At 61.1% G+C, this 13,874-nt stretch overlaps 1 protein-coding gene across 2 annotated transcripts in view; it reads right to left on the bottom strand.

Annotated features, from left to right (window-relative positions):
* Positions 1–13,874, bottom strand: part of LAMA5 (laminin subunit alpha 5) — a 50,972-nt gene that overhangs the window by 23,428 nt on the left and 13,670 nt on the right. Inside the window, exons 3-17 of one of the 2 annotated variants that reach the window (XM_045444027.1) lie at positions 13,204–13,321; positions 12,428–12,546; positions 12,169–12,339; positions 11,981–12,078; positions 7,042–7,157; positions 6,712–6,830; positions 6,469–6,559; positions 6,169–6,303; positions 5,949–6,008; positions 1,423–1,563; positions 1,201–1,338; positions 970–1,104; positions 755–889; positions 543–680; positions 15–67 (exon numbers count right to left, since the gene is read on the bottom strand). In XM_045444027.1, coding sequence (XP_045299983.1) covers positions 15–67; positions 543–680; positions 755–889; positions 970–1,104; positions 1,201–1,338; positions 1,423–1,563; positions 5,949–6,008; positions 6,169–6,303; positions 6,469–6,559; positions 6,712–6,830; positions 7,042–7,157; positions 11,981–12,078; positions 12,169–12,339; positions 12,428–12,546; positions 13,204–13,321 — 1,767 coding nt within the window. The remainder of the gene's footprint in view (positions 1–14; positions 68–542; positions 681–754; positions 890–969; positions 1,105–1,200; positions 1,339–1,422; positions 1,564–5,948; positions 6,009–6,168; positions 6,304–6,468; positions 6,560–6,711; positions 6,831–7,041; positions 7,158–11,980; positions 12,079–12,168; positions 12,340–12,427; positions 12,547–13,203; positions 13,322–13,874) is intronic. The other variant, XM_045444028.1, reaches the window with a different exon arrangement.

Below are 13,874 nucleotides of genomic sequence, written 5' to 3'. Positions count from 1 at the left end.
TGACCTGGGCTCACCTCAGGACGGGTGTGATCGGCCGGGGCCAGGCCGGCAGGGTGGCAGGACCCGGCTGCGGGGAGACACGGGCTCTGGTCACTTCTCAGTCACTGACTCAGGGCCGAGGGCTTCCCCGGGCCCGGCCAGGACCCACGGCTCCGTGGGAGCCAGCACACGTGCCTCCCACTCACATGAACAGGCGTGCAAACACGTGCAGGGTGCCTCTGTGCTCTGGTTCCCTCGGCTACAAAGACACGTGCCCTCCCCCGCCACAGGGAACATGCAAACGTGTGAACACACGCTGTAGGCGCACAGAGCACGTGATCACGGCGAGGGAGCACGCGCTTCCGAGAACAATCCCGCGAAAACGTGTGCGCACACTTACGAGGCCCACAGACGCACAGACGTGGCACGCGGGCCCCCACGTGACCACAGTGCGTGAACGGCCACACGAACGCACGCGTGAGCACACACGGCGCGTGGACGGGCGTGGGCACACAGGAACGAAGGGGCAACTACACGGACCACGCACCCCGCGCCGGCCTCACCTTCACAGGAGGGGAAGTCGTAGGCGCCGGGCACGCAGGCGTCACATCGCAGCCCCGTCACGTGGGGCCGGCAGCTGCACTGCCCGCTGCGGGGGTCACAGGCCGCGTGCAGGGAGCCCTCGGCGGAGCAGCGGCAGGCTGGGTGAGAAAGGCAGGGTGTGGGCGGGCAGGAGGGACGCGGCCGCCCACCCTCCCCCCGCGAGGACACTCACGGGCACAGTGGGGGAAGCCGTGGAAGCCGGGGCTGCATTCCTGGCAGGTAGCGCCCGTGTAGCCGGGGCGACAGAGGCACACGCCCCCTGCCCCGCAGAGCTGGTCCAGGGCACCCCGGGGGTCGCAGGTGCAGGCTGCAGGTGACACGGGGTTAGGCCCGGGGCACCTGTGGGTGGCCCTCCCGCTCCACCCGGGGCCCCGCCCCTCTGCTCACCGTGGCAGTCGGGGTAGCCGTGGTGGCCCGGGCTGCAGCGGTCACAGTGAGGGCCGTCGAACCCTGGCCGGCACGGGCAGCGGCCGGCCTCATCACAGCCCTCGGGCAGGGTCCCCACGGGGCTGCAGCCACACACTGTAGAGGGAAGGAGCACATGGGGGCCCCCTGAGCCAGGCGGGCCACACCCTGGGCCCCACACACCCCCGTGCCCGCTGGGGTGGCCTCGCTCACGCTGGCAGAGAGGAAAGTGGAAGTATCCCGGGGCACAGCGGTCACACGCGGCCCCCTCGAAGCCCTCCCGGCACACGCAGTGGCCTGAGTCAGGGTCGCAGTCCCCATCCACCACTCCGGGGCTGGAACACTGGCAGGCTGCAGGGAGGGGTGGCCACACTCAGTCAGAGAGGGTGCAGGCTCCGGGGGCCCGCACGAGGACAGACACGGGGCCACACTCACGCTGGCAGCTCGGGCCGTAGAACCCCGGGGCACAGAGCTCGCAGTGGACGCCCTGGAAGGCGGGTTTGCACACGCAGCGTCCCACCCGCGGGTCCTTCCGGCAGGCGTTGCCCTGGGTCCCGGCGGCGCTGCAGTCACAGTCTGGGGGGTGAGAGGGGAGTCTCAGGCGCCTCGCAGACCCCAGCCCTCCCCGCCGGAAAACCTCTTCTCTCCGCGAACTCTCCTTATGCCTCGTGCGCTCATACAAGGACGAAAGGACAAAAATCCCAAGAAGGCAAAGCCCACGTTTCTGGAAAACTGCAAGCAAGGAGATCAGGACGGCTGTAGTCCGGGTAATTAGTCGTCGCTAACACAGCTAAGTCAACCGCAGGCATTCGCCCCACCAGAGAAAACGTACAAACAAAATCATAGAGAACATTGTAGTCTTTTTTTTTTTTTTAATTTTTTTTTTCAACGTTTTTATTTATTTTTGGGACAGAGAGAGACAGAGCATGAACAGGGGAGGGGCAGAGAGAGAGAGGGAGACACAGAATCGGAAACAGGCTCCAGGCTCTGAGCCATCAGCCCAGAGCCCGACGCGGGGCTCGAACCCACAGACCGCGAGATCGTGACCTGGCTGAAGTTGGACGCTCAACCGACTGCGCCACCCAGGCGCCCCAAGAACATTGTAGTCTTTATAAATAACTCCGTGGGTTGGAGAGAAGGAAGAAAAGTGAGCCAAACGTCTCAACTTATGCCTGAGAAGAGGTCGTAAATACTATTTAATTTTTGTCGCTTGTAGAAGATAATGGTTTGATATTTGTCAGAAATGGAAGGGTGACCCCGGGCCAGATGAGGAGACAAAAACGGAACTTGTGACCCCTGAGAAGGAAACACAAACCGTGCAAAACCAAAACACCTTCTGTTGCCCAATCTGGCCAAACGTGGGAAGGAAAGACCCCGCGGGAGGAGAGGGGACACAGCCAAGAGCAGGAGCCCCGACCGAGGCCACGTCCCTGCCGGCCACGTCTCCTTTCACAAGATAAAACTCAGAGGCCTCCGTTTGGCTCCTGAAGAAAAACCAAGGGCCACTGGCACCGCGCAGTCGCAACGACGGCCTGCCCTAGACGCGTTCCCGTGAATCAAAACCACCCCTGGTTGAGACCCAATGCTGTACACCTTGCTGTAACTAAGACAGAACGAAAATAATAAATTCAAGAAGTGATTCAAACAGTACCAAAGAAAGTAAAAAAACCAAAATACCGTGTGATCTCACTTATACTTGGAATCTAGAACAGAAACAAAAAACCAAGCTCACAGATGCGGAGAACACGTTGGCGGCTGCCGGGCCAGGGGTGGGAGAAAGGTGTGAAGGCGTCCAAAGGTATAACTTCCGGGTGTAAAAACGAGAAAGCTGTGGGGCTGTGATGTGCGGTTCACTGTGCTGGATGGCACACTGGAAATTTGCTAAAAGATCTGAACAGGTCTCACCGTGAGGAAAAAGTAATTCTGTAATCGTGTAGCGACAAGACGCTAAGCACGCTTACCGTGGTCATCGTTTCGCAATATGTGCAAATATCAAACGAAGACGTTGTCCACCTGAAACTCCCCGGATGTTGAACATCAACTAGCTTCAATTTTTTTTAAAAAGAAGTAGAAGGAATGAAAGATTTTAATTCAAGGTTTTCAATATTAGGAAACAAAATCTCTCCCCCAAACTACAAAGAAAAAAACTCCAGCAGATCTTATAGGTGGAATCTTAAGCTGTGTTTTGGAAATGCCAATAAATTAAGCAAACTTCCAGGAGAGGAAGAAAGGAAAAGAAAGAAAATGAAAACAGACAATGAGAGAAACGAAAGGGAAGGTAGACATCATGACAGACCGCTGTGTGTGGCTCTATACCACCACATTTTAAAATCCAGGGGCACCTGGGTGGCTCAGTTGGTTAAGCATCCAACTCTTGATTTCGGCTCAGGTCTATACTGACAGTGCTGATCGTGCTTGGGACTCTCTTTCTCTCTCTGCCCCTCCCCTGCTCACAGTCTGTCTCTCCCAAAAAAAAATAGACTTAAAACATCTTTAATAAAAAACAAAACAAAACCAAAAGATGTAAGCAATTTGCTAAGAAATATAAACGACCAGAATGGACTTAGGCTGAGGCAGGAAATCAACAGATACAAAACCACGGGAGGAACGAGAACCACAGTCGAAGACTTCCAGTAAACAACAGGTGTCAGGGCCCGCGGTCTCAGAAGTCCTATCAAACTTTTAAGAAATGGGTAATTCCCATGATTTTTTTTTTAATTTTTTTTTTTAACGTTTATTTATATTTGAGACAGAGAGAAACAGAGCATGAACGGGGGAGGGGCAGAGAGAGAGGGAGACACAGAACCGGAAGCAGGCTCCAGGCTCCGAGCCATCAGCCCAGAGCCCGACGCGGGGCTCGAACTCACCGACCGTGAGATCGTGACCTGAGCCGAAGTCGGACGCGTAACCGACTGAGCCACCCAGGCGCCCCAATTCCCGTGATTTTTAAACCTCCCAAGCGAGGGTCATTTCCCAAGTATTGTATAAAATGAATTACAAAATGAAAATAAGATGGCACACACACCAAAAAAAAACACCAAGAAAACCCTCAACCAGTCTCCCCAACAGATACAGAAAGGTCTGCGTTAGGAAAGACACAATAGGGGCGCCTGGGTGACTCAGTCGGTTAAGCGTCCGACTTCGGCTCAGCTCATGATCTCACACTCTGTGAGTTCGAGCCCCACGTCGGGCTCTGTGCTGACGGCTCGGAGCCTGGAGCCGGCTTTGGATTCTGTCTCCCTCTCTCTCTGCCCTTCCCCTGTCTCACGCTCTCTCTCTCTCTCAATAATAAATAAACGTTAAAAAAAAAAAAAAAAACTTAGGAAAGACACAACGGAATTCTTTGGACAAGGAGCAGACTGCCCTGAATACCCCACCAGCATGGCCTTCATGGAGCGCCAACCCTGGGCCACAGGGACCGGAGGGCTTTTGGGAGTTATGCTGGGGCTCAGCAAACTGTAGTCCAAGGGCTTGGCTCCCCTGCCTGCTTTGCAAATAAAGCTTTATTGGAACACAGCCAGGCCCATTCACGTTCACACAGTCCACACCGCTTTCCAGCTGTGGCACGCGACAGCGGGGCTCACGAGCCACGACAGGACACCTGGCCCTCAAAATCAAAGGCAGGCCGTCTGGTCCTTTCTGGAAGAAGTCTGTTGACCGCTGTTTACGCCACTGACGAAGAACAGACATTTAAATGTAAAGAAGAGACCGTCAAAGACCAAGCGACACAAGAATAAGTGAGTTTAGGCGCACCACCTCCGTACGACTGAGTCAGAGGCAAGAAGCGTCGACAGAACCACCGGAGGGTTGAAACGGCAGCACAGGAGAGAAGAGTCCCCAAGACACAAGGCAGAGGACCCTGCCGGTGGAGGCACCGGCATGTGAGCCACGCATCATCGTTTGCTGAGCGTGCAGAGAGCTCAGCCCCGCCAGCAACGTGGATGCCGTTACGGAAGAAAAACGCCTGCCCATCACACTGGGACACACCATCTGCTGAAAGGCGCGCCTGCTTCCAGAAAGACAAGGGGGAGGCAGTCTCTGACAGGTGAGCGTCCTGCCAGCTGGGCTGATGGTCTCAAGCAGCTTGTGTCGCTGCGGTGATGCCCTGAGCGTCCGCTGATGCCGCTAACGTGACTGCACTGGACACTATTTCGTTTCAGAGAGCGGTTTGGCAACCTGCAGCCAAAAATGTCCCCGAACATGCATGTCTAATGACTCAGAACCTTCTAGGAAATCGTTCTGCAGAAATGGTTGAGAATTTATGGAAAGTTTTAGCTACAGGGATGTTTATCGTAGCGTTTTTTTTTAATTGGAAAGAACCTAAATTTCTAACAATTGGGAGTGAAGTCAACGCTACATCTGTTGGGATGACACGGAACACGGAGGGACACGTCTGCAGGGCCACAGCGGCCACAGCGGGTGGAAACACAGTTACAAAGCTCATGTACACGTGGCTGTCTGCAGAAGTGTGCAGGCACACAGGGAGGTCCTGGCTGTAGGAAGAGGGCTTATTTGTAAATGGCGCAATCTTGGATGTCTTTTTTTTTCTGCTTTATACTTACCCATCCTTCCGGAACGTTTTTTTTGTTTGTTTGTTTGTTTTTTAGCACGAATATACATTATTTGCATAAAAATACAAGAACCAAAGGGCACCTGGGTGGCTCGGTCAGTTAAGTGTCTGACCTCTGATTCCATCTCAGGTCACAATCTCACAGTTTGTGGGTTCAAGTCCCAGGTCAGGTTCTGAGCACTGACCACGTGGAGCCTGCTTGGATCCTCTCCCCCTCTCTCTGCCCCTCCTCTGCTCCACTCTGTCTCTCAAAATAAACTTAAAAAATACACAAGAACCAAAAGTAAGGTGAGCACAGTGAACCCCCCTCCGTGGGGTCCTTCACGGGGCTCCCCCCGCCCCACTGCTCTAGCGGAGCCCAGGCAGGACGGGGACTTCGGGGGACACTTACTCACGATCTGTCCGGCTGGCAGCACCTGTTCCCCGGTGTGGTTGGGGGAGGAGGACGCCGCTGAGGGAGGAGACGCTGCGCGTCAGCCAGGTCGCCTCAGCACCACTGGACACGCAGGCAGGGCCGGAGGGTCCACCCTGGGTCCCCCCCACCTCCCAGGGCTCTGGGGACCGAGCCCCGGTCCCCCCACCCCCCCACCCCCACAGGCGGACGCCCTCACGGTAGCAGCGCGGGAAGCCGGCGAAGCCCTCGGCACACGCGTCGCAGCGCTCCCCGGTGAAGTTGGGCCGGCAGTAGCAGCGGCCGGTCAGATCTTCGCACGTCCCGTCCGTGAAGTCCGACTCGCAGTTGCAGCCTGGACGGGGCCGAGGCGTCGTGAGACGGCAGGCCCGGGGCCACTGGGCCGGCCCCGGGGAAGCCGGGCCTCCCACGGCGGGGCGGGGACCCCAGCGGAGCAGGGAGCCGGAGACCCCGGACGCCCCCGCCCCCGGAAGGCCCCACCCGGGCCAACCCCACTCACGGCGGCAAGCGTGGGGAGAGTCAAGGGGCTGGTCCGGGGCACGGAAGAAGCCGGGCAGGCAGCGTTCACAGTTGATGCCGGTCGTGTGATGCTGGGGTGGCGGATACGGGGCCCCTGAGCCCGGGCGTGCTCCCCCACCCCCACCCCCGCCCCCCGCCCTGGGTGAGCAGACTGCGTGCGGCCCTGCCCACACCCCCCTAGAGCCCCGCCTGCGCCCTAGTTCCCATCACACCCCCATCCCACCTGGCAGTCGATGCACACGCCCCCGCCCTGGTACGCGCCGTCCAGGTTCTGGCTGGCGTTGCGCCGGTCCACCTCCGGGTCGTAGAAGCAGTCGTGGGCGTGGCCGTGGCAGTTGCAGGCTGGAGAGAAGGGGCGTGGCTGTTCACAGGCCCTCCCTGACCCCCCTCTCGCGGGAACCCCCAGGGCGTACCTCACAGACCACGGGTGACCCCGGGTGTGGCCCGGCTGGGGTGGGGGTGGGGGGGAGCCCGCCACGTGGCCAGAGCACGCGGAGGGAAAAGGCGTGTGAGCACGTGTGTGTGCACACGCAGGCACGTGCAGGGCACTCACACTGGCACTCGTTGGCGCTTTCGGTGGTTGCCGGCTTCCACGGCTGCTGGTTGAAGCCTGGGCAGCAGCGGTCACAGGAGCCCCCACATGTGTTGTGCTGACAGGCACACTGAAGCCTGTGGGGAACACGTGAGACAGGAGGGGCCCCACCATGGACCCAAAGGGACACGAGGAGAAAGATGGCAGGGGCTGTGCACACGGAGGATGGGAGGAGGGCCCAGGATGCGTGTCAGGGGGGCTGGGACAGGGCACTCAGTGGCCAGTGTAGGTGGCCCCTGCCTTCAGGTCAGCCTGGAGCCCCGGGTCCTTCTTGATGGAGCTAAGCCCTCCTGCCTGTGGCCGGGCCCTAAGGCCGAGCCCACAGCCTCCCTGGGCCAGCTCCAAGGCCCAGGTCTCACTCAGCAGTATGAGCTCAGCCAGATACCCCCAGGCATCCAGGGCGCCGCCCCAGGGGCAAGTGGCCAGGAACTGCTTCCTCTTCCAGCGGGGGTGGACACCAGACGGCTGGAAGCCTGCCTGCTGTGCTGGAGAGCAGCTCCTGTTGGCTCAGTGGTCAGGGGGACAGCTGGCCGCAGCTGAGGACTGCGTTTGCAGAACACCCATGCCCAAGCCCCACCCGACACACACCTCCGTCACTCAACCGAGGCGGGGGCAGGAACCACAGCTCGGGGCTGCTGACTCTGGTCCCGGGCCAGCACCGCAGCTGCAGGCACTGTGCGTGTCCTGAGCAGGACCTCAGAAGCTGGTCCACGGAGACCCAGGCCTCAGATCACACGGATCCAGCCCCTCCCCCCAGAGTGTCTGCAGGGCCTTGGGAATCAACACTGCTCGCCCTCAGGGCCAGGGGACGTCTGGGAAGCCTCCGTGGAAGAGGAAGCAGGAGTGGCTGCCAGAGAGAGGTGGCCCCAGGAAGCCGGTCTGTCTCCACCCCAGCTCTGAGGGTCCGTAATGTAGAGTCCGCACCTGTTGTTTGGTTCTTCCACGGTCTACACGGTCAGGGCACCAAAAATTAATGTAAAAAGTGGTACTGGGCTAGTGATACCCTGGGGTGTTTGGCAAAGGCCCTCACAAAACTACTCTAGAGTGATCGTTCCCAGTCTGGGGCCCAGCAGCGACACAACACGCAGCCAACACAGCAGATCAGCAGGACACGACCCCAGCAACTTGGGGGCAAATGGGAAGAAACCAAAAACACGAACGTTTAAAGTTATAACCAAAGGAACCTAAAACAAAAACTGTAACGCTATGAAAAACAGGCAGGTGTAGCCAAAGAACCAATCAGAACTTCTATAAACAAAAAATTCAATCACCAAAATTCCAGAAACGGACTGGACAGGCTACTCTCAGCCGGAGGTTCAGTGACCTAAACTAACCACCTAATGGCAGCTCAGAAAACCGATAGGGAAGCACACGTGAAGTCCGGAGACAGAAGGAAACCGTAAGAAGTTCCCGTCTATGGAACAGAATTCTGGAAAAAGGAAAGAGGTGTAAGGGGCAAGGTCAGAGCCGATGGCCAGGAATGGTCCCGAACCAACAAAAACACTCTCTCAGATTCAGAAAGCATGAGTTTGAGCAAGAGAAGACAGAACCACTCCTTGATGCCACAGATATTCTGCAGAGAAGGTCACAGAACCATCCAGAAGGGGCAGACAAACCAGAGGGGCAACAGTGCATGTGACAGTGACTCTCCCACCCATTGAGGACACCAAGCGACAGCGAAATGCTTTCTCTGAAGCGTGAGAGACACAGCCGTCAACCAGAATTCTAGTCGGCCAAGCTACCCCCCCACCCAAGAGTGGGGACGAAACAGCCACAGACAACAGCCGTCATCAGAGACCACACATTCCCACTGGACAGACGCACCATGCACGGGGTCAGAGCTCTTGGGCGCTGTGTCATCAGGGCCACAGAGCAGCTGGTTACGCTTTGATCTGGTCACGTATGCCCGACGCTAGGCAAGGGTCTCACCGCTACAGTGAACAGCACGGCCACCGGCCAAGTGTCTGCGTCCCCCCAGAACTCACGCACGGAACCTAGCGGCCAAGGTGACAGTACTGGGAGGTGGGGCCTTCGGGGGGTGATTAGGTCTTGAGGGTGGAGCCCCCGTTAGTGGGATTAGTGTCCTTATGAAAGGACCTTAAGAGCTCCATCACCCCCTCTGTCGTGTGAAGACACACCAAGAACCAGGAAGTGGGCCGTCGTGGCCTCCGGAACAGTGAGAAGTGTGTTTCTGTTGTTGATAAGCCACGTGTCTATGGTATCTCGTCACAGCGGCCCAGGCGACTGACACAGTGACACAGCAACAGAAAGAAAACGTGTAACTTCCCAATCAAAGGAAAGCAGGAGAGCGAGTGAGGGGTTCTGAACAGAGCCAGGCGGGTAGTGGTGGTGGTGACGGAGATGGGGGAGAGGGTGCAGGGGGCTTGGAGATGGTGGTGATGGTGGTGGTGCAGGTGGAGAAGGAGGAGATGCGGGTGCTCCAGGTGGAGGAGGAGGAGGTGCGGGTGCTCCAGGTGGAGGAGGAGGAGGAGGTGCGGGTGCTCCAGGTGGAGGAGGAGGAGGAGGTGAGGGTGCTCCAGGTGGAGGAGGAGGAGGAGGTGAGGGTGCTCCAGGTGGAGGAGGAGGAGGAGGTGTGGGTGCTCCAGGTGGAGGAGGTGCGGGTGCTCCAGGTGGAGGAGGAGGAGGAGGTGAGGGTGCTCCAGGTGGAGGAGGAGGAGGAGGTGCGGGTGCTCCAGGTGGAGGAGGAGGAGGAGGTGCGGGTGCTCCAGGTGGAGGAGGAGGAGGAGGAGGTGAGGGTGCTCCAGGTGAAGGAGGAGGAGAAGTGACGGTGTTCCAGGTGGAGGAGGAGGAGGTACAGGTGTTCCAGGTGGAGGAGGAGGAGGTGTGGGTGCTCCAGGTGGAGGAGGAGCAGGAGGTGAGGGTGCTCCAGGTGAAGGAGGGGGAGGAGGTGTGGGTGCTCCAGGTGGAGGAGGAGGAGGTGAGGGTGCTCCAGGTGGAAGAGAAGGAGGTGTAGGTGCTCCAGGTGGAGGAGGAGGTATAGGTGCTCCAGGTAGAGGAGAAGGGGGAGGTGCAGGTACTCCAGGTGGAGGAGGAAAAGGAGGTGTGGGTGCTCCAGGTGAAGGAGGAGGTGAGGGTGCTCCAGGTGGAGTAGGAGGAGGAGGTGCGGGTGCTCCAGGTGGAGGAGGAGGAGGAGGTGAGGGTGCTCCAGGTGGAGGAGGAGGAGGTGCGGGTGCTCCAGGTGGAGGAGGAGGAGGTGCGGGTGCTCCAGGTGAAGGAGGAGGAGGAGGTGCGGGTGCTCCAGGTAAAGGAGGGGGAGGAGGTGCGGGTGCTCCAAGTGGAGGAGGAGGAGGAGGAGGTGCGGGTGCTCCAGGTGGAGGAGGAGGAGGAGGTGAGGGTGCTCCAGGTGAAGGAGGGGGAGGAGGTGCGGATGCTCCAGGTGGAGGAGGAGGAGGAGGAGGTGAGGGTGCTCCAGGTGGAAGAGAAGGAGGTGCAGGTGCTCCAGGCGGAGGAGGAAAAGGAGGTGTGGGTGCTCCAGGTGGAGGAGGTGGGGATGGTGCTCCAGGTGGAGGAGGTGGGGATGGTGCTCCAGGTGGAGGAGGTGGGGATGGTGCAGGCCGAGGCGGGGGAGGAGGCAGAGACCCACGGGAAATGGTGGGTCGGGGGCTGTAAGGGGCAGAGCCCCCCCGCCCCCCCGGAGGAGGGCAGAGGTGTGGGAGATGGGAACAGGGAGAGCAGAGCAGGCTGGAGCTCTGGGACGTGGCATGGGGGGGTCGGCGTCTGTGGTTCTGGGGCAGCCGCCCCGTGGGCACCACCCCTCGTGCCCCACAGGGTGAGCTGAGCCCCGTCCACACCCGTGTGCAGGTGAGTCAGAGCAGATACCGACGCCTTCCCGGCAGGCAAGGGCAGGCCTGCGTCTCCTCCGAGGCCGGTCTGGCGCCCAGCAGGCGCCTCTGCCAGCTGGCACGTGTTCCCACTTGGCACCCGATCTCCCAGAGCAACTAGCGGGGCCCGAGCTCAGCAGCCGACGCTGCCGGCGAGGGCCCGAGTCGGGGCCACAGGGCCGCAGGACGGGCCGGATGGGTCCGGAGGGCCACCAGGAGGCGGGCAGCCAGCCTGCGTCCTCCGGCCAGGTGAACGTACCCTTCTCTCCTCAGACCCATCGGCCGTATCTGAGGAGGCCTGGGGCTTGCCGCTCATGAGGCCACGAACGGGGTGACCTCCCCTGCTGTCCGGGCTTCATCTGCCCCCCCCCCATAAGTGGGGGTGTGGACAATGGCCTGCAGAGAGCACAGCGCAGGCCCCCACCCCAAATGCATGAGGTGGGGGCTGCAGGATTTCAAGGCCAGGGAAGCGGCAGGGGCGGCCTGCTAGCTCCCTGTAGCGGGCAGGGGTCTCCACGGGCCCCCCATCCAGACTCGGCTACATCTCTTGGCACCTCTGTCCGCCCCAGACCCGCCTGGCCCTGCAGCATCAGCCCCGCAGGGACCCCACACTGGGTACAGGTTCGCACGTTCCCGGTCTCCCCAGAACAGATGCTCCTGGGCCCGTGCCTGTGGTGGGGGACGAGGTCAGGCACGGGGACAGCAGAGCAGGTATTATTTGTGTCCCGAGGGAAGGGAGGGGACTAGAGAACAAGGACGTGCAGTCTCAGGCATGTCCCCACGCCCGCCCGACTGCCCTGCTGGGGCGGGAGAAGCCGGAGGGCCGGACAAGAACCCCTCGCTGCCGGCCTCTGGGCAGACGGGTGCGAGCCAGGCCCAGGGCCCCCCGGGGAGCCGCACGCGCGCTGCCCCCCGCTTCACCGCGCATGTGAGCAAACCGAGGCCGTGGGACGGCAGCCAGGGCGCGTCATCCGGGGACGCGGCGGGCAGCGGCACCGGGTCTCCAAGCCCCGGAGCTGGGAAGGGGATGAGGACTGGCGGGGAGAGGAGGGCCTCACCTGAAGGGGTCCGCGGGGTCTTGGGCGTCACAGACGTCCGCGTGGCCATGGCAGACGCAGCGGCCACCGATGCTGATGTCCTTGATGCTATAATAATACTGCACCCGTGGGCAGTGAGCGCCACGGCCCACCCGCACCAGCCCCAGCCCGGCCAGACCGCCCCTGGGGCCCACCGGTCGGCGTCTCACCCGGCGGGTGACGGTGGGGTCCCGCAGCGCCTTGCCCATGAGGTGGCCCAGCAGCGTGTTTGTGCGCAAGAAGCGCAGACGGATGTTGGTAGCTTTGATGAAGTCACGCAGCAGGGGTGAGTAGGAGAAGTTCATGGCCCCCGGACGCCCGTTCACCAGGGATACCACAATCTGCACACAGGGCAAAGGGTCAGGCCAGGGTGCGGGCCGCCACCATCAGACCAGCAGGGACCGGCCACCGTGCCGCCCCAGAGCCCACCTCGCCGTTCTCCAGGGGCACGATCCGAGAGTACTCGGTGGAGCAAATGACGTGGTCGTCCCGCGTGATGCGCTCCAGCGTCTGTGGCCCGAACCGCTCAAAGCAGTCCCTCTTGGAGGCTGTGGGAACCGGGCGGGAAGGTGAGGGCGCGGGGCCCCAGCAGCACTCCCCGACGCTGCTGCACCTCGAGGGGCCGCCCTGCCGGCCCCACAGAGAGTTGCTGAAGGAGCGAGCCACCTGCTGAGAAGGGAGCTTCCCCAGGAGGGCGTGGCCCTCGCTTGCCCCCCCCCCCCCCTGCAATGGCCCTCCCCATCCCGTGCTTGGGGGACCATTCCCAACTGCCCTGTGGAGGACTCCCCGCCCTCACTCTCGCCCCCGGAGTCCTGAGGGACCCGTGACCCAGGCCCACCCAGCGGGAGCGTCCCCATCAACATGGCCAGTCATGGTGGCGCCGGACAGGTGCGCCAGGGAGACGTCAGGGCTCCTGACCGGCTCCCCTTGTTACTCCTGGAGCTGCTGGGCCATGAAGCCGGTCCAGTGAGAGCCAAGATGTGGCACCAGAGATCCTGGCACCACCAGCACCTGGACCCAGCCTGGACCCGCGTCAAGGAAAGGAACTGCTGAACCTGCACCTGCATTTGGGACCTCACGCCCGACGGCCCTGATGCGCGGAAGCTGGGCGTGAGGGCAGGCCTGGCACTCGGGGCCCCTGAGAGCACGGGGATGGCGGCCCACCCCAGGGGACGCCCCTGGCCAGCCCCGGCCGGGAGACTCACAGGCAAAGAACTGCCACGGCTGGTAGGTGTGGCCGAAGTCCGTGGACCGCTCCAGCACCCAGAGGTCCGGTCTCGGCGAGTTGGCGAACTTGATGAGCACATAAGCCACGTGGAAAACCTGCGGGAGGGTGAGGTGTTGACGCCCCCAGGCCCCCTCCCCTCAGCTCAGGGCCTGGACGGCCACCCCACCCTGTAAGGGGGGCTCTCTTTTCCCACGCTGGACGTCTGTGGGCTTGGCCCACAAGGGCCAGCCGGCTCAGGGCACAGCCCCTTGGCTCAGGCCTGTGGCTGCCGAGGCCCATGCTGGGGACACAGAGACTGAGGGTGGGAACCCCCATTTCTGACAGTCTCCCCTCCTGGGCCTGGGGTGCCTCCCTCCACCTCTGCCCCGGCGGCACATGGGTCAGGCTCTGAGTCTGCAGGCAGGCCTGGGGGCCGGGGTAGAAGGGGCACAGGGGCAGTCTGTCCACAGTGCCCAGGCGGCGAGGCTGGCCGGCCAAGTCAGGCGCTCATTCCACTGTCCCCAAGGCTCTGGTGGCCGGCCTGGGCAGGTGGCCAGACGGTAGCCCCAGCTCCCAAATGAGCCTGGCCTCCTCAAACAGCCAGCAGCTCCCAGAACGGGGCCCCTCTCCAGCCTCACCCCGGTCACCCCCATGGCACTCTCAGAGCTG

The sequence above is a fragment of the Leopardus geoffroyi genome, chromosome A3 (genome assembly GCF_018350155.1).
Source record: "Leopardus geoffroyi isolate Oge1 chromosome A3, O.geoffroyi_Oge1_pat1.0, whole genome shotgun sequence".
NCBI classification, from domain to species: domain Eukaryota; kingdom Metazoa; phylum Chordata; class Mammalia; order Carnivora; family Felidae; genus Leopardus; species Leopardus geoffroyi.
Note: the sequence above shows the minus strand (reverse complement) of the source record. Positions and strands in the feature narration are given on the sequence as shown.